The sequence below is a fragment of the Budorcas taxicolor genome, chromosome 17 (genome assembly GCF_023091745.1).
Source record: "Budorcas taxicolor isolate Tak-1 chromosome 17, Takin1.1, whole genome shotgun sequence".
NCBI lineage: Eukaryota > Metazoa > Chordata > Mammalia > Artiodactyla > Bovidae > Budorcas > Budorcas taxicolor.
The window spans coordinates 63316973-63336873 of NC_068926.1; the positions used below are offsets into that span (position 1 = coordinate 63316973).

General features: G+C 55.2%; 1 protein-coding gene across 1 annotated transcript; it reads left to right on the forward strand.

The window, feature by feature from the left end:
• The first annotated feature begins 3339 nt into the window (after window positions 1-3339).
• HNF1A (HNF1 homeobox A) lies at window positions 3340-19704 on the forward strand. The gene is made up of 10 exons (XM_052654828.1): window positions 3340-3671; window positions 11344-11543; window positions 13223-13409; window positions 14198-14439; window positions 15296-15447; window positions 15558-15759; window positions 16393-16584; window positions 17902-18023; window positions 18106-18250; window positions 19583-19704. Exons 1-10 carry the CDS (start codon window positions 3340-3342, stop codon window positions 19702-19704), a joined length of 1896 nt encoding a protein of 631 aa, XP_052510788.1.
• The last annotated feature ends 197 nt before the right edge of the window (window positions 19705-19901 follow it).

The following is a 19901-nucleotide window of genomic DNA, read 5'->3' on the forward strand; positions in this document are numbered from 1 at the left end:
AGCCCTGGATGAGGCAACATTCTAAGCACTGGGAGTGAACAAGACAGACAAAAGCCCAGCCCTGGGAGGAGTGAGGCGGGCATTCTAGCAGAGGCAGACAGGCCATAAAACACAAACATCATCCCGACGCAATGGACGTGAGTTTGAGCAAACTCTGGGAGATGGTGAAGGACAGGGAAGCCTGGCATGCTGCGGTCCTTGGGGTCTCGAAGAGTGGGACGTGACGGAGCGACTCTACAGCAGTGTGAGTAAATGACCAAGCGGCACAGTCCCATAAAGACAGGGTGTGAGCCGCACATGTGCTTTAAATGTTTCCAGTGGCGCCATTATAAAAGTAAAAAAAATGGGTGAAATTAAGGCTTCTAATTTTTTTTTGTTTTTATTTTTACTTTATTTTACTTTACAATACTGTATTGGTTTTGCCATACATTGACATGAATCCGCCACGGGTGTACATGAGTTCCCAAACATGAACCCCCCTCCCACCTCCCACCCCATATCATCTCTCTGGATCATCCCCGCGCACCAGCCCCAAGCATCCTGTATCCTGCATCGAACATAGACTGGCGATTTGTTTCTTACATGATAGTATACATGTTTCAATGCCATTCTCCCAAATCACCCCACCCTCTCCCTCTCCCTCAGAGTCCAAAAGTCTACTCTACACATCTGTGTCTCTTTTGCTGTCTCGCATACAGGGTCATCATTACCATCTTTCTAAATTGCATATATATGTGTTAGTATACTGTATTGGTGTTTTTCTTTCTGGCTTACTTCACTCTGTATAATCAGCTCCAGTTTCATCCATCTCATTAGAACTGATTCAAATGCATTCTTTTTAATGGCTGAGTAATACTCCATTGTGTATATGTACCACAGCTTTCTTATCCATTCATCTGCTGATGGACATTTAGGTTGTTTCCTTGTCCTGGCTATTATAAACAGTGCTGCTAATTTTTAATGTAAAATGTTTAAAAATGTAGTTTTAAGATTAAAATCTTTCGGGACTTCCCCGGAGGCCGAGTGGTTAAGGCTCCATGCTTCCAATGCAGGGGGCGTGAGTTTGATCCCTGGTTGGGGAACTAGGGTTCCATAGGCCACAGAGTGTGGCCAAAATTTTTTTTTTAAATACACACACACACACACAAAAACCTTTCACCTAAAATATTGTTGTTTCGGCCAGAGGCATCAGCCACATTTTAGGTGCTCAGTGGCCACATGGGCCTCACGGTTGCCAAATGTGCCAAGTGAGTGCAAAAATGAAGACTTGACCAGCCCTCTCTTCCCCCTGCTGGCCTGGCCTGGTCTGCAGCGAGAGCCTCCTGGCCAAATGATGCCTTCTCCCTTCCACTATTGGCAAGCATGACCTGGTTCCTCAGACCCCTGAGAGGTGCCCCAGCCCGGGGGCTCCTCAGCACCACCCTGCCCACTCAGGGCAACAGTGTGCACCCCTTGTTCTGGGGGCTTATGGCCGCTCCAGGGAACAGACAGCAGGAAGTTTTGTCCAGGCTCTTACTGGAAAAGGGAAGAGGTGGGTCAGCGGGGTGTGAGTCTTTATCCAGGGCTGGGGTCAGTGGGAAGTGAGAAAGGGCTGGAACCTACCTCTATTTAAAATTTGATATTTTTGTTCATCAGATTTTGGGCATTAATTAAGAAATATGTTTTATTCATATACTACAAAATTTGTCCATTTAAAGTGCAAAATTCAGCGGTTTTTAGTAAAGTCACAGAGTTGTATAACATCACTCAATCAATATTAGAACATTTCCATCGTCCCCAAAGAAACCTTGTTCCCACCAAATAGCCATTCTCTGCCCCCACCCTCATCCCTTCAAACCCTGGCGACCACGAATCCACTTTCTGTCCATATGGACTTGCCTATTCTGGATGTTTCCTACACGTGGGATCGTACAATAGATGGGCTTTTGTGTCTGGCTTCTTGTCACTTAGCATACTGTCTTTCAGATTCACGCCTGTTGTAGTATGAATCAGGACTTCACTCCTTTTTGCTGTGTGTGCTCAGTAGCTCAGTCGTGTCTGACTCTTGCCCCGTGGACTGTAGCCCACCAGGCTCCTCTGTCCATGGGATTCTCCAGGCAAGAATACTGGAGTGGGGTGCCATTTCCTTCTCCAGGGGATCTTCCCAACTCAGGGATTGAACCCGAGTCTCCTGTGTCTCCTGCATGGCAGATGGATGCTGAGCTGTCCGAGAAGCCCATCCTCCTTTTTACGGTCAAATAATACGCCATTGTACGGACAGACTAGATTTTTTTCTATCCATTCTTTCACTGATGGATATTTATGTTTTTAATTTTTTATCTATGGTGAATTATTCTGTTGTGAATATTCATATGCAGGTTTTTGTGTGGACATTTCTTTTAAATTCTTTTTAAGGCTTGCATTAATTTAGAATTTTTAATATCCTTATATAAACTATTATTTTATCTACTGAGTTTTTCCATCATCCCCTTAAAATTTGCACCTGAGTCAAGAACTTGACTAGCCTCACCCTGCTTACACCCTGCAGGTCCTGTCCCTGCTAGCTGCGTGACTTTGGGTGAGTTGCTTACCCTTGCAGAGCCTTAATTTCCTCCCCTGTAAAATGGGCATAATCCCTGTGCCCACTCACGGCTGTTAGGGGGCTGCATGGAGGTAATGACGTGAGTTACAGATCCAGTCTACAGTAGACATGACCTACTGGGAGGCCTGGTGCCCGGGCTGGCTGTGGGGGGTGTCCCCAGATGGATGTGACCTTGCCCTGCCCTTGAGGAGAGTTGGCCCAAAGGCCCGGAAATCCTTGCTGCTTCTGTTCCCAAGGGTAACCTGCTGTTTGGTTCCCTTGCTCCAGCCTGACCCACTACAAGGTCCTGCGGGGGTGGGACCGGATGCTGGTCACCCAGGGGCCTCCCTGGCTGCCAGCACCTTGCAGCCCAGCTGTCTGGGCCCCCCATCGCCGCCTCCCCCACCCTCCACTCTGCCCGTTCCTGTTGAAGGCCGCGGCTCTACCACTCTGCACTGCCATGAGGCCTGCACTGCGCAGGGTGAAGTCCAAAGTTCAGTCCCTTCGCTAAGCACACGGATAAATATGAACCTTGGAGAATTTCCCCAGCTCCAATGTAAACAGAGCGGGCAGGGGCCCTGATTCACTGGCCACTGGGGCCAGGGTTGGGGGTTGGGGGTGCCCACAGGGCTTGGCTAGTGGGGTTTGGGGGGGCAGCGGGTGCAAGGAGCCTGGCTGGGGCCTGCCTGCGGGCCGGCCAGCACGGAGCCAGCCCACGCGGTCGGGGGAGGCGGCCGGCTCGGTGGCCCCTGGCCGCGTGGCCCGGCGCTAGTGGAGCCATGGTTTCTAAACTGAGCCAGCTGCAGACGGAGCTCCTGGCGGCCCTGCTCGAGTCAGGCCTGAGCAAAGAGGCGCTGATCCAGGCGCTGGGTGAGCCGGGGCCCTACCTGCTGGCTGGAGATGGCCCCTTGGACAAGGGGGAGTCCTGCGGCAGTGGCAGTGGCCGAGGGGAGCTGGCCGAGCTGCCCAATGGGCTGGGGGAGACCAGGGGCTCGGAGGACGAGACGGACGACGATGGGGACGACTTCACGCCGCCCATCCTCAAGGAGCTGGAGAGCCTCAGCCCGGAGGAGGCGGCCCACCAGAAGGCCGTGGTGGAGACCCTGCTGCAGTAAGGACCCCTCCCTTGTCCCCCGCTCCCAAGGAGCCCTGAGAGAGGGACCCACCCTCGGCTTCTGCCCGCCCTTGCCAGTCCAGAGTCCCATGGGCTGTAGCCTGGTTGTTGCGACGGGGACAGGGGCCCGTTAGAGCTTGGAGGTGGTGGGAGGGGGGTTCTGACTTGGAGGCTGGAGTCTCCAGTGCCCGATCCGGCCCTCTGCAGATCCGGCCCTGTGCAGGGTCCCGTCCCCATGAGCCAAGGCTTGCAGCCCAGAGCTTGGGAAGTGAGGCATGCCCCGCAGGGGAACCCCAAGATGGGAACAAAGCAGAGAATCCACAATTTGAGTACCCAGGGAGAGAACCAGGGAAGGGGCGGTGGTGGGAATTTTTTAGCTACCAGGCGCATTTCTAGTCCAATCCTAACTTCCCTGCTAAGCATCGGGGCACACCCCTGGCTGGGGTTTGGGGGGGCCCCCTTGGCCTCCCCAGAACTTGAGCTTTCAGCCAGGAGAACCCAGGTCTTTCTTACCTGCGGGAAATGGAGCCTCAGGAGGGGAGCTACTCCCCTTTCCAGCACAGCCTCAGACCCCCCATCACCAGCGGGTACTGCTAGAAGCCTCCCCGCTTCGTACCCCCACCCACCGGATGGCTCTCCCTATCTCCTGGAGGACGGGGTGGGTCTGAGCCCTCTGCTCCCCTCTCCTCAGCAGAGCTGAGCTGGTTACTAATTACCCATGGGCTTTATTATTTCTCTTTTGTTTTATAAATTTATAAATGGCAAAAGGCTCTGATAAGGCCTGTGATCATTAACTTGTAGGGCTGGTGGCCTGGGGAGGCCTGAGCCAACTCCGACTTCCCCCTAGGTGGGGGTGGGGGAGGTTGGAGGTGAGGGAAGGGGAACCTGGGGGCTTCAGGGACAGGCCCCCCTCCAAGGCTCTGTAACCTCCCTCCTAACAGCCTGGGGAGGGGTGCCCGGCTAAGGTTTCACAGGCGTCATTTCGGGCAATGTTGAGATGAACTCTAGAGGAAGCTACATACAGAGAAGGATGAGGAAAGGAAACTGGGGCACAGAGAGGGGGAAGAGCTGGACCAAGGACACCCAGCTGGGGCTCCACGTCCCTCTCTTGGGACCGGGGTCGGAGCTGGGGGCAACTGCGGGTGACTGGGGGGGTGGGTTGCTGAGGAAGAGTTCCCAAAGACTATCTCTTTTCTGTCCAAGGTCCGGATCACAGCCTGGGGTGGGGGAGGGCGGGATCCATCCCTCAGGGAGCCCTCAGGGCCTGCCAGGCCTTCTGAGGGCCGGGGAGGGGGCAGGGGAGCAGCCAGGGCCCCCTGACTTGGCAGGAGGCGGAGGGCAAAGGGCCCTGCCGGGCTGCAGGGGAGGGGCATAGAGTCAGGCATCACCAGACCCAGGGAGAGGGCAACCTGGACAGGGTGGGGCTGGGCCAGAACTGCTCAGGGCCCCAGATGGGCCTGGGGGCTTTCAGCAGGGAGTAGGGGGCAGGGAAGGGGTACCAAAGGCCTTACCTGGCTAGGTGGGGCCTCTTGACCAGTAGCCCCTCCGGTGGGATGATAGGTGGACAGGAAGGCTTGATCCACAGCACGCGACTGGGAAGCAGGGGTCAAAGTGCTCTCTGGGGACCAGCAGAGACCTGGAGGCGGAGGGAGAGAGGGGAAACAAGAAGGAAGAGATGGGAATGGCGGGGGCGTCTCGGGAGATGATGGAGAGAGAGACCTGGAGAAGCAGAGTGGAGCGGAGGAGCCAGGAGGGGCCTGGGGCTGACATGCAGCTGGGAGAAGGGGCTGGGGAGAGAGCGAGGTGCCCCAAGCTGCGAGGAAGCTGGAGTGCTTGCCTCCCGCCCCGATTGGGTTTTCTTTAATGCTAACAGCATGCTATTTACTTTCCATTTAAATTTGAGATGTTGCTATAAATTATCAACCAGCTCCTTGTTCCTGTGGAGTTTATAACTAACTACCTGGGTTACTTATTGTTCAGGTAACAAAAGGGATCTGAAAATGCCCCGAGGGGGGAAAGTGGGGCCTTGAGCCTCAGGACACAGGCTGCAGAGGGGTGGGGGACCCCCGTGACGGCCCTGGGTGGTGGGGGAAGTTGAGGCTGGAAAGGATGGCGAAGGGGTAGGACTTCCCCAGGAAGCCAGGTGTGACCTAGAGTTACCTTGGACATGTCTCTTCTCATCCTGCCTTGGTTTCCCTGACCAGGACAATGAGTAAAATTCACACTCCCCGCCCACCCTGGTTCCCTGGCCTCTTCCTCAGGTACCTCTGCCCCCACCACTTTCCTCCACTTACACTACACTGACTTCACTGATTCCCACCTCAGGACCTTCTCCCTGGAACCTTCTTTCCAGATCTTCCCATGACCAATTCCTTCCCCTTTTTGCTCCAATATCACCTCGTCGGGGAGGCCCTCCCTGATCACCCCATCTAAAGGTAGGTCCCAGCATCATCACTCTCTCTTCCCCTATTTTCGTTGACTTTCTCCTGAAATGCATCATTACTTATGATCATCTTATTTGTCTGTTTTCTGTCTCGGCCCATGACTACTGAAGCTCCTCCGGAGCTGTGTTCACCACTTAGACCCCTGATCTCCAGCCCGGTAGCTGACATACTTCATGAATGAATGAGTGACAACTAGGTTTCTCTGAGCCCTGGGTCCATCTGCTGCTATGACCAAGGGGGGAGCCGTCCCCAGGGCTCCTTCCTGAGTGTCCTCCTAGGCCCTCCTATCCCTGAGCCGCTCAAACTCGAGGGTCTCTGGTCCTCTCCACTGGGCAGTACCAAGGCCTGGAAACGCAGGAAGACAGGGGCTAAGGTGGGGCAACCTGACACCCCGACAGAGGCCAGCCTGCCTGGACTTGATCCCCAGCTCGGCTGGGGAAGGCAGTTTCAGTTTTCTGAGCCCCAGTGTCCTCTGCAAGGCAGAGCCGATCATAACGCTTACCCACAGGGTTAAACAGCATGTAAGTACAACAAACGACTGCTATTATCAATGGTCCCATTTTACAGATGAGCAAACTATGGCTCAGAGAGGCAAAGTGACCTGCCCGAGGTAGTCTTACAAAGCAGTAAGGCCAGGACTTGGACCCAAGCCCTCCACACTTGACCCAGCACCCTGAGGTCGCAGGCCTGTCTTTGACACGTTCGCCTCCCTCTTTACCCTCCTCCATCAGTCTCACTGTTAACCACTGACTGATTTCCACGCAGTGCTCTAGGGCTCACGTGTGTGTGCGTGCTTAGTCACCAAGCCATGTCCGACCCTGAGATGCTATGGGCTGTAGCCTGCCAGCCTCCTCTGTCCGTGGGGTTTCCCAGGCAAGAATGCTCGAGTGGGTTGCCCTTTCCTCCTCCAGAGGATCTTCCCGACCCAGGGATCGAACCTGCATCTCCAGCATTGGCAGGCGGATTCCCTACCACTGAGCCACCTGGGAAGTCCCCCAGGGCTTATGAAGGGCTTACAAATGCATGAAACTCATTTTCTCCTCCTGATAACCTATGAAATATTATTAGCCCCCTATCACGGTTGAGGAAACTGAGGCACATGGAGGTTAAGCAACTTCCCAGAGCCACCTGGAGGGTGAGTGGCAGAGCTGGGGTTCATGCTGAGAACTCGGCTCCCCTCTAGATAAACGGCCCTTCAGGCTGGTCTCCCAGCTCGGCAACCTTGCACCCACCAAAATCCCATGGGCCCGTAAGCAAGAAGCCCAAAGTCTCAAACCTCTGAGGGACTCCAGAACCGGCAGGAGGTGGGAGGAGGGAGATACGGGCAGATCTCCACCGTTCCTGAGCCCTCTTTCCTCTGCTGTGGGGCTGGGAGGCGCCAGGACTAAATTGTGGATGGTGATGGTGGAGGTGGTGGTGGTAACAATACCGTTCCACTTACTGAGCACTTACTGTGCGCCTGGCCCTGACCTCAGCATTTCACCCCCACTAGAAACTCATCCAGTTCTCCCAATAGACAACTGGGAGGCAGACGTGGATCTATCATCCTGTTACAGGACGGATGAGAGGCGTGTACACGACAGGCGTGAGGTCACAGTGGTGGGATTCCAACCGGGGATTGGCTTAACTCAAACCCATTAGCATGAAGGCAGGAGATGCCTGGAGACTGGGCCTCTTAATTCTGCCCTGGGGAAAATGTCCTGAAAAGAGCCTGTTCTTGGAGACTCCGTGTGTGTGTGTGTGTGTGTGTGTGTGTGTGTGTGTGTGTGTGTATGTGCGTGTGTGTGAGTGTGTGTGTTTTGTGGAGGTGGAGAAAGCAGAAAACAGAGACAGAGATGGAAAGAGAGTGTGTGTGAAACAGAGACAGAGACACGCGGGGTCACATGGACAGGGGGCGACGGCAGATCTTTAGTTTGAGCCTGGAGAGGCGCTGCTGAAGGAAGACTGGGCTCCTTCTCTCTGCAGAAGAGACAGAGGGAAGGAGGACCTCTCTCTCTGGAGGGGGACGACTGCAGTTGCGGGAGGAGGGACGCCATGGGCAGCCCAGCCCTGGAATCAGATAAACATGTTTGTCGTGGAGCACAAGGCTGGACTTTGTCCTGCCCTTCCCTCCCAGGACTGACTGGCATCTGGGGAGCTAGTGGAGGGGGGTGGTGGCAGGGAGGAGAGGCTTCTAAGGGCCCCTGAAAGCAGGGAGACAGGGCTCAGGGAGATGTCAGGCAAACAGAAATAGTCCTGAGTCCCAGTGAGATCCCTTTGGACAAGCACACACCTTTCTGAGCCTCAGTTTTCTCACCTGTGAAATGAGCCGACAAGTAGCACCTACCTTCCAGGGTTAAGATTTAAATGGCCAGCCCTTAGCACAGTGCCTGGCTCACTGTGAATACTCAAAAACATGCATTCTCCCGGCTACCAATCAGCCCCTGACTGCTGATTGTTTTAACTGCATCTGTCCCCCTATCTTCCCTTCCTCCCTGCCTCTATGGGAACTGCTGATAAAAAAGGAGGAAGTCAGAGGGCCAATTAGTATGAAGGTCTCTGTGCCCTTGTGTCTCAGAAAGGCACTGTAAGGGGGGCAGTTGAGACTGGTTCTTGGAGGAAAGAGAAGGCCCAGGGGGAAAGGCAATGAGGGGTGGGCTTTAGAGTGCTGGGGGTGGGGTTAATTTGCTTTTAGATTTTTTTTCTCGCAATTCAGTTTTAAACATGATCTATGTAGTATATTATCATGTATGATATTGATATATGTGATACATGATCCTGTATCATATAATTTACAAAGTGCAGAAGAGTAACAGAGAAAAGCCTCCCACCCCGTCCCTAGCATCCAATCAGTGTCTTCAGTTCATTCTGTATCCTTCCTGTATTTTATGTGAACACAAGCAAATATGTAGAAATCTTTTATCCCACTTAGAAAATTTTGTTTTTTAAATTTGGCTGTACCAAGTCTTCATTGCAGCATGCAAGAGCTTGATTGCCTTGCGCGGGCTCTTAGCAGAGGCATATAAGATCTAGTTCCCTGACCTGGGCCCCCTGCCTAGGGAGCACAGTCTTAACTACTGGACCACTTTAAATTTTATTTTATTTTTTTAATATATAATTTTATTTGTTTACTTTTTGACTGTGCTGGGCCTTTGTGGCTGTGGGGGCTTTTCTCTAGTTGCAGCGAGTGGGGGCTACTCTCTAGCTGCAGCCTGAGAGCTCCTTATAGAAGTGGCTTCTCTTGTTGGGGAGCACGGGCTCTAGGGCATGTGGGCGTCAGTAGTGGGGGCACCTGGGCTTGGGAGTCGTGGCTCCCAGGCTCTAGAGCACAGGCTCAGCAGTTGTGGCAGATGGGCTCGGTTGCCCTGAGGCATGTGGGACCTTCCAGGACCAGGGATCGAACCTGTGTCTGCTGTACTGGCAGGTGGACCCTTTACCACTGGACCATTAGGGAAGGCCCCACACAGCAGATGTACCAGACAAATTGTTCCAGCTGAGCTTGTGCAGAGCTTTCTCAGGGGGTTGGAGGGAGGCAGCACAATTTGGTTGATCAGCTTCCTTTTGCTGGACGTTCAGGTTGTATTGGCTGTGACACGTGACACAGCAACACATCACCTCCCGCACACGCCTGTCGTCACGTATGCCAGTATTGGAAGCCTCTGATTTCCGAAAGCAAATCGCTGCGACGAGGCGGTGGGAACACAGGCTTGGGATCGCACAGACCTGGGTTCAAACCCCAGTTCTGCCTCTCTCAGCATGGTTGCACCTGCCACGTGATGTAGCAGAAGCTCAGGAGAGGATGAAGGGAAGGAGGAAGGCTGAGACAGAGCAGGAGAGGGAAGGGCTTATATCGGACAGGCAGCCTGAACCCTTTCTGTTCCCCACGGTGAGCTGAGGACGGGAGGCTGAGCCACAGTGGCCTCAGGTCCCTTGAATCCCTCCGGTGACAGAACTACGTACATTTTTTCTTCCAAGAAGTTCTTGGGATGCCAGCCCATAACCCTGGGACTCTTGAAAAACTAGCCATCCACCTCAGGATTGTGTGGAGACTGGCCGCGCCACCGTCTAGGGTTTAGTGCAGATTTTCAGGAGGCATTGTGACGCTATGTAACTTTTACCAGATGAGCCGACTTAGAACTAAATCCCTTGAGCTGGGGTGGGACTCTGCTGGGCTGACCCCATGACCTTGGGCAAGAGATGCAGGTGACACGGTGCTTTGAGCCTCAGTGACCCTGGCTGTCAAGTGGGAGAATCATGTTTCTCGCCTTCTTGGCAGATCCAATTTCTTTTTCCCAGTAGGTCACTCTCATCTGTACATCCACCCGCCCACCCACCTATCCACCCACACATCCATCCATCCATGCTTTCAACTGCTCATCCATCCATCTACCTTACCCCCTATTCATCCATCCATCTACCATCTACCCATCAACCATCATATTGCTTCATCCACCAGCCATCCTCTCACTCACCATCCACCATCAATCCATTGATCATCCCATTACCTATCCATCCATCCATCCATCCATCCATGCTTTTAGCCACTTATCTACCCGTCTACCCTACCATCTGTCCATCCATACACCCACCTATCCATCTATTTATCTACCATCTACCCATCAACCATCCCATTTATCTATCCATCCATTCTCTCACCCACCACCCACCATCAATCCATTGGCCATCACATTACCTATCCCTGCATCCATCCATCCATCCATCCATATATACATACACTCATTCTTTCATGCAGTCACCAAGGGCATACTCTATGTCAGGCCTATGTTGGGTGCTGAGAACCAGACAGTCCCTGCCCTCCAGGTGTTTACAGTCTCTCAGTGGATAAGACACAGTCACAAATAACATTTCTAGGTAGAATGAGGAGGGGCCTTAAACAGAGGCACGGAAGTGAGGATCCTCCCCATGGGCCTGTGCAGCTTCCAGGGGAGCCTGTTTAAGTCTACATGTGTGTCCGTGTGTCACTGTGTGTTTCTAAACCTTTATCTGTTCCTGTGTGTGTGCAGGGCTGGTTGGGGCCTGTCTACACGTCTGCCACGTGTGTGTGTGTCTGTGAATCTCTGCCCCCATGTCCTTGTGTCCTGACATGAGTGCCCATACCTCCCCGTCCCTGCGTCAGGCCACAGGCCCCTAGGCTCCGCACCTGCCTCCACCCACCACCCCGGCCTCCCGGGTGGACAGGGCTCCCAGCACCCACCCCTGGCTCAGCAGACCGTCCTTTCCCCCAGGGAGGACCCCTGGCGCGTGGCCAAGATGGTCAAGTCCTACCTGCAGCAGCACAACATCCCGCAGCGGGAGGTAGTCGACACCACCGGCCTCAACCAGTCCCACCTGTCCCAGCACCTCAACAAGGGCACGCCCATGAAGACGCAGAAGCGAGCCGCCCTGTACACCTGGTACGTCCGCAAGCAGCGAGAGGTGGCCCAGCGTAAGTAATGACCGACAGCAGCCCGTCTTCCCGGCAGGGCCTGGGACTCCCTGCAGCTCGAGGGTGGGGGCTGGAAGTCTCGCCCCCTCCCCATTCCTCGGATAGGCAGACGGACAAAGTCGAGGAGCGGGTGGTGGGGGGTGGGATTCAACCAGCGTGTGTCACCTGTTCTGCGGGAGGCGCTCTGGTGGAGGGGAAGAGGGTTGATCCTGGGCATCGAGAGATGGATGAACTGGGTCCCTGCCTTCTAAGAGCATCCTGTGCGGAGGGGAAGCCGGAGGACAAATCCGCATGATTCGGTGAGACAAGAATTAAAATGTGATAACACCAACAAGAGCCAGCGTTTCTGGAGCACGCACCGTGTGCCAGGCCCAGCACAGGGCACCACAGGAAACGTTTCCAAGTGTTGAGCTTGCAGAGAAGCAGCTCCTCTTCCTCAGAGAGGCAGGGGCATCAGGAGGGATCACATGAGGAGTATGACCTCTCGACTAAGTCTTGAAGTGTCAGTTGAATTTCGACCCCTGAAGGTGCAGGGAAGGGTGTTTCAGGCAGAAGGAACAGCAGCAGCCAAGGCTCAAAGGCGAGGTGTACACTCAGGGAACCCTCCACTGCAAACCTGGGGAGAGCTAGGAGCGTTCTCATTCAGGGCATGGTGGGTTTTACCACCTGAGCTTCATACCCTATAGAGTCCCAAGTACACTTCCACACTTTAGAGCCTAAGTGTAAAAAAGATGGGTTTTGATGTTTCTTTTATAATGATCCAGGTTTGTTTTTAGGCAATACTCATACTTAGTTTTAATAAAACAGAAGAAAGATTTTACAATAAAAAATAGGTGTCTTCTCCTAAAGCAGCCATGGGCATACCTAGTCTCATACAGATCCTTCCAGAGGTATAATACGCATATAACGCTGCTCTTTAGTCACTTAGTCGTGTCCGACTTTTGCCACCCCATGGACTGTAGCCCTCCAGGCTCCTCTGTCCATGGGGCTTCCCTGGCAAGATTATGGTGAACATCAAGGCACCAGGGATGACCCCCGTGCATACATGAGCCATATACTATATATATATATATATATATACACACACATATATATATTTCCTCTGCTGTTTGAAGGGCAGCTAGCTGTTCTGTTATTTGGAGGTGCCATTAACTGGTCTCCTACCAAAGAATCAGCTGAGAAAGTGGCTGTGTCTCTTCTTTCCTGGCTAATACTTGTACTTTAGGCTTGATTTTCAAGACTAGAATGTTGAAAATAACTCTTGAATCTACTCAGGAGATACAAGTTCAGGTTTCTGCTCTACTGTGTGGCCCTGGAAACATATTTAACCTCCCTGACCTTCAGTTACATCTTCTGTAAAATGGGATGGCATACGTGTCCAATGTGAATGAAAGGTGATGCTTGCCTGGAGCCTTATATTGAGGACTGTGAAATTATATCGTGGCCCAATAGAAAAGTGTGCAGCGGTTGATTAGTGATGTCTGCCTTGGACGCACGTGAGGCAAGGGGTGACGTGTGTGATGTGTGTTTGTCATCACGGGGTTAGGCGGTTTCTGGGTTGGAGCAGCAAGCTCCTCTGGCTCAGCACCCTAGGAATGAGGAAGAAGCAGAGGCATGCTCAGGCTGATGCGGGAAGGTGGGCTGGCCAGTGTCCTGCTCACAGCTCTCTGTGCCCACAGAGTTCACCCACGCAGGCCAGGGTGGGCTGATTGAAGAGCCTGCAGGAGATGAGCTACCGACCAAGAAGGGGCGCAGAAACCGTTTCAAATGGGGCCCAGCCTCCCAGCAGATCCTGTTCCAGGCCTATGAGAGGCAGAAGAACCCCAGCAAGGAGGAGCGAGAGGCGCTCGTGGAGGAGTGCAACAGGTAGGATGGTTGGCGGTCGGCAGGGCTGGCTGGGTCTGGGCTGGGGAGAGGCTGGGGAAGGTAAGGAGGGCTCCAGATCCTGAGGGAGGCCCCCTGGTTTTGAGAGCTCCTGCTGTTGGCCCAGGAGTTCTCGGCTCCTGTTCAGGGCCTGAAACCTGGCTCTATTTCTGGCACCCACCCCCCACCCAGGGGTCCCCAGCCTCCAAATCTAATGCCTGATGACGTGATGTGGAGCTGATGTAATAATAATACAAACAACTGTTAGTCACTCAGTAGTGTCCGACGTTTTGTGACCCCATGGACTGTAGTCTGCCAGGCTCCCCTGTCCATGGAATTCTCCAGGCAAGAACACTGGAATGGGTAGCCATTCCCTTCTATAGGGGATATTCCTGACCCAGGGATCGAACCTGGGTCTCCTGCATTGCAGGCAGAGGGAAGCCCCAACAGAAGCAGAGGGCACAGTACATCACCCCAAAACCATTCCCCGCTCCCCAGCCCATGGAAAAACTGTCTTCCGTGAAACCGGTCCCTGGTGCCAAAACGGTTAGGAGCTGCTGCCCCGCCTACCCAAGCGGCCCTGAGTGGGGCTGCGCGTCTCACCCGCCCTCCGCTTACTGCGCTCCCTCTGTATGAAAAGACTCAAGAGAGCCTAAGCCATTTGCTCAAGATCGCAGAGCAGACTGGGCTCGGAAGCCAGGTCTGTCAGCTTCAGCTGACTCTCAGGTAGAGGGCCCTGCTTCTCAGAACCTCCCCCAGCCCCAGGAGGCTCACAGTGCCCATCTCTCCAGGGCAGAGTGCATCCAGAGGGGTGTGTCACCATCGCAGGCCCAGGGACTGGGCTCCAACCTCGTCACAGAGGTGCGTGTCTACAACTGGTTTGCCAATCGCCGCAAGGAAGAAGCCTTTCGGCACAAGCTGGCCATGGACACGTACAGCGGGCCGCCGCCGGGGCCAGGTCCCAGCCCTGTGCTGCCTGCCCACAGCTCCCCTGGTCTGCCCCCGCCTGCCCTTTCCCCCAGTAAGGTCCACGGTGAGTGCCATGTGGGCAGGGGGACCGGGCAGTGGGAATATGGGGGTAAGTGGGAGAGGTGGGGAGCACCGCCCAAGGACTGAAGCCACACAAACCGCTTAGCACCTCATTATGGCTCCAGCTCTATTCACGCTGCCCTATCCGCCCCACCCCCTCCTCTCCTCTGACCACTCAGCTCCACCCACCGCCCTCTCTTCTGTCTACTGCATTCAGTCCAACCCCACTGGATCTGGGTCACAGCAATTCATTCCCGATCAAGCCAACTCAATTCCTTTCAGCTCAGTTCAATTCAGCTCAAACCAGTTCAACTCACCATAATCTGAGTTTCATTTACATTTCATACAGTTTGGTCCAATCCCATTCCCAATTGATCAGTTTAACTAAATGTATTTCAAGGAAATTCGGTTAATCTCGTATCGTTCAGTTCAATTTCAATCCAATTCGATTTGATCCAGTTCAACTCAATCAAGCTCAGTTCATTTCCGGTTTGCTTCAGCTTGATCAGTTTCATTCAACTAGTTCCAATTCATTCTGTTCACGTTTGCTGCGGTTTAATTTCATTAGCCTCAGTTCAGTTTGGCTCTGTTGTCTTTCACTGAGCACCGACTGCATATCCGGTGTAGCCCTGGGCAGTGGGGGCCACAGAGCTAATAAAACACAAAGCTTGTGTTCAAGGGGTTGAACAAGCAGCCAGCGCAGGGCCTGGCAGGAAGTGAATACTCCAGCAAAATCTGCTGGCTGCAAAGAGAAAGATGGTGTGAGTGGCCTGAACAAGCCAATACAATTAGGGGTGTTGGGGGCCGTGGGCGCAGGCAGGGAAGTGGGGCACTGAGGCTGGACACTGCTCCCACTCCAGGCGTGCGCTATGGACAGCCTGCCACCAGTGAGGGGGCGGAAGTGCCCTCAAGCAGCGGTGATCCCTTGGTGACGGTGTCTGCATCCCTGCATCAAGTGTCTCCCACCGGCCTGGAGCCCAGTCACAGTCTGCTGAACACAGAGGCCAAGCTGGTGAGTGTCCCCCCACGTCCCCCATCTCCCCTCGGCTGGGAGATTCTGGGGCAGTACCCAGGGAGGCAGGGTGGGGCCCCGCCCTGACTCAGTCTGGCTTCCCCTCCAAGGTCTCAGCCACTGGGGGGCCCCTGCCCCCGGTCAGCACCCTGACAGCACTGCACAGCTTGGAGCAGACCTCTCCAGGCCTCAGCCAGCAGCCCCAGAACCTCATCATGGCCTCGCTTCCCGGGGTCATGGCCATTGGGCCTGGAGAGCCTGCCTCCCTGGGGCCCACGTTCACCAACACGGGAGCCTCCACCCTGGTCATTGGTAAGCTGGTGGGGCTGGAAGGGGGCCATCTGGGTGAGGGGCTCATGGAGGCTCCCGCTGAATCCAGGAATGGGGAGAGCCACTGGGACTCATTCATTCATAGATTTATTGAGTGCCTGCCCCATGCTCCACCAGTGATACACAAGAGAACCAAACAGCCCCAGAACTCAGCCACCCACGTAGGGGAGACAGATAAACAATACATAAGTTACACAGTACCTGAGACGGTGAAACAGCTTCGGGAAAACAGCAGCGCAAGGGGGACTGACGTTTCCTAGGTTTTAGGTTTTTTTTTTTTAAAGCTCAGAGATTTTATTCACAGAACTATTATGCAGAAGCTCAATATATGACAGAGAGGGAGTTGCTGGGGAAGGGTTACAGAGTTAAGCCCCAGGGCCTTTGCACAGCTGTGGAACCCCAGGGCACCAAGGAACCCTCTTTGACACACTCCCTGCCCTTATAGTGAGCTAGCAGCTCAGAGAGGGCGAGTCACTTGCCAGGGCCTTAACGCAGTGCAAGGCTGTTTCCGGATTACCTCATCCCCTCCTCCAAGCCACAGGCTCTCGGAGGGAGGGATGGTGCCCCTGGTGGTGCCGGAGGCCTGGCCGACCCCTGCCCCTCCCACCACTCCAGGCCTGGCCTCCACGCAGGCACAGAGCGTGCCGGTCATCAACAGCATGGGCAGCAGCCTGACCACCCTGCAGCCCGTCCAGTTCTCGCAGCCGCTGCACCCCTCCTATCAGCAGCCACTCATGCCCTCTGTGCAAAGCCACGTGGCCCAGAGCCCCTTCATGGCCACCATGGCCCAGCTGCAGAGCCCCCACGGTGAGCACCCCTTGGCCCCCTGCTGGGGGGTGGGGTGGCGGGAACCCAGGGGAAGGGGCAGCATGGCAGATGCTGTGGTCTGTGTGTGTGTCTGATACTCACAGAAGTGTGAGTGCCTCTGTGATGGGGGCTCTGGGGGTGCTCAGATGCATGTCCATGGGCTGAATGCATTTTAGGGTGTGAATCCATATGGTCATGCGTACACACCCACGTGTGCCCTTGGGGCCATGTGTACCTCTCAGCTTTTAGAAAGGTGATATGGTGCATATACCATGAAGACATACAACACTCTCAGGAAGGCTTGGTCCAACACCCCCTCATCAAACACCACTGTTTCTGCAGCCAAAGGGAGAATTCCATGAAGGGCAACCCACTCCAGTACTCTTGCCTGGAAAAATCCCATGAACGGAGGAGCCTGGTGGGCTGCAGTCCATGGGGTCACTAAGAGTTGGACACGACTGAGCGACTTCACTTTCACTTTTCACTTTCATGCGTTGGAGAAGGAAATGGCACCCCACTCCAGTGTTCTTGCCTGGAGAATCCCAGGGACGGGGGAGCCTGGTGGGCTGCCGTTTATGGGGTCACACAGAGTCAGGCATGACTGAAGTGACTTAGCAGCAGCAGTAGCAAGGTTAATAGGCTCAGGAACGACTTCGCCACCAGACAAGCTCTAGCACCAACCTGATGAACACCTGTTAGTTTTCAGATCTTTCTGGAACCTGGACTCCTGGATGAGGGATTTGTGGACCTGACGTCTGTGTGCGTGTGGTGGAGGGCACCATTTATGTGTGTCTGTGGGTGGCTGTGTTTTCATCTGAGTCCACATGAGCATATGTGATTTGTGTCGCATCTCTGCTGGCGTCTGTGTGTTTTGGGGGGGCTGGGATTGCAGATGAAATGCTGGTTTACGCTGTGCAGAGGGGTCCTGGAGGTGGGGGATAAGATGTGCCCCCCTCACCAGGGCGCCGACCCTTCCGGGCCCTTCCTTCTGGGGGCCGGTACTGAGTACCTCATCAGCACCTGCATCTCTGGGTCCCTTCCACACCTGCGCTCTCCAGGTGACGGCCGGGGTGGGCTCCCCGCCTCCCCCAGGCTCTTCCCCACAAGACAGGCAGAGCAGGCCCCTGCAGTTGGTGACAGCGCCCATCTCTTCTATCTGGAGCTCCCAGGTTTTAGAAATCAGCCCTGAGTCCCCGACCATTGCCCCACTCGGGGGCTCACCAGGCCCAAGCCCCTGAGTTGAGGCCCCTCGGGGGAGGAGCCCAGCCGGACCCAGGTGCCATGTCTGTACCCTCCTTTTTCCTCCCTCCTGGCCAGCCCTCTACAGTCACAAGCCTGAGGTGGCCCAGTACACCCACACGGGGCTGCTTCCGCAGACCATGCTCATCACCGACACCACCAACTTGAGCGCCCTGGCCAGCCTCACGCCCACCAAGCAGGTAAGGCCCGGCCGGCCCCGCCGCTCCATGGGCCCTGGCCCAGCCCTCGTCCGGCAGGGCTCAGGGGCTGCTCTTCCGCCAGGTCTTCAGCTCAGACGCTGAGGCCTCCAGCGAGTCCGGGCTCCACACGCCGGCGTCGCAGGCCGCCGCCATCCACATCCCCGGCCAGGACCCTGCTGGCATCCAGCAGCTGCAGCCCAGCCATCGGCTCAGCGCCAGCCCCACCGGTGAGCCCCCTTGCCCCGCGCCACCCCTTCTCGCTGTCCCCACAGCTGAGGAGGGAGGTGGGCGCGGCGGGTCGGGGGGGAGGGCTGGACATGCGAGGGGGCACCAGTGCTCGCCTGCAGTGAGACAAGAGGGGTGGGAAACCACAGGAAGCGGGCCTGTCTCCCCGGAACGTCCACTAACTCGGTGGAGGACGAAGATAGCCTGAAGTAGGGCGGAGTCAGGCGCGCGAAGGGCTTGCTGGGGGCGCCGGAAATGACTCCGTGGTTGTGCTGCTCTGGCTCGGCGGGTGGCGTGTTTCGAATCTGTTGCCAACAGTTAAAAAACTAAGCGCTTTCACACCTTTCTGGCTTCTCCTGGGTAGTCAGAAGGACTCATGTTCCCCCGTAGCGACCACAGAGCCCGCCACATCCCACCCGAACCCTGCATTTCCGTTCCCCAAGAACCCGAGTCTGCAGCCCGCAACGCCACGGTGACGAGCAGGCACTGTGGAGTCAGGCTGCTGGGCTCTGAGACCTGGGGCGGCTACTTGCTAAGTGTGAGTCTTGGGGTCCTCCATCCAGCCCTGGAGGCTGCAGGGACGGTCCCTGGGGGCTCCGCGGTCCAGGCTCTGTGCTCGACCCATGAGATGGGCGGCAGCATCCCTGTTTTCCAGATGAGAAAGCACCCGAGGAGGAGAGGGACTTGGAGGTGGTGAGGCCAGGACCCAGACCCAGGTCCAAACTCCACATCCATTCATTAACCATGTGAATCAGTCAGGGTTCTCCTGAGACGCAGAACCAATAGGGATACACACACGTATTTAAGAAATTGGTTCATACAACCGTGGGGTCTGCAAGTCTGAAAGCTGCAGGGCAGGAGGCCCTGCTGCAGTCTCCTTCTCTGGGAAGCCTCACCTTTTGCGCTAAAGGCTCCGACTGATTGGATGAGGCCCACCCACACTGTCAAGGGAAATCTCTACTTAACACCAACTGATGTAGGTGTAACCACATCTGCAAAATACACGGCAACATCTGTACTGGGCTTTGGATCACGACTGGGTACTAAAAGGCAAAGCTGACGCAGGAAACTAACAACGCCGGTTCACCAGGGCTCGTCGGACGTGCTCGCTAAACTGTGCTGGGGCTGTGGGGGCCACACCCTGGCGGCCCTGGAGCCGGGCTGGGTTAATAAGGCCTGAGAGCTGAGGTGTGACTTTGGGGTTCTAACCTGCTGAGACTCAGGAGGTGGTGGGGTGCTACTTTCCCATCCCAAACACCCTCAGGGACGGTGGTGCTGGGGCGTGGGGTCGGGACCGGCGTGGCAGGCACCAGCCGCCTCCTCTGCCTCCGCAGTGTCCTCCAGCAGCCTGGTGTTGTACCAGAGCTCAGACTCCACCAATGGCCACCTGCTACCGTCCAACCACGGTGTCATCGAGACCTTCATCTCCACGCAGATGGCCTCTTCTTCCCAGTAACCACGGCCTCCCAGGGGCCCTGGAGCCTCCAGTCTGCTGGATGGGTGACCAGGACATCTGAGCCTGCAAACCTTTACTGCTCACCGGGCAGCGGCTCATCCCTGGAAAACTGTGCCTCAGTCCCCATCCCCATCCTGGCAGCTTCAGAAACGGCGGCTTCTGAGGTGCCCCAACCTGAGGAGGGTTGCTTCAGTGCA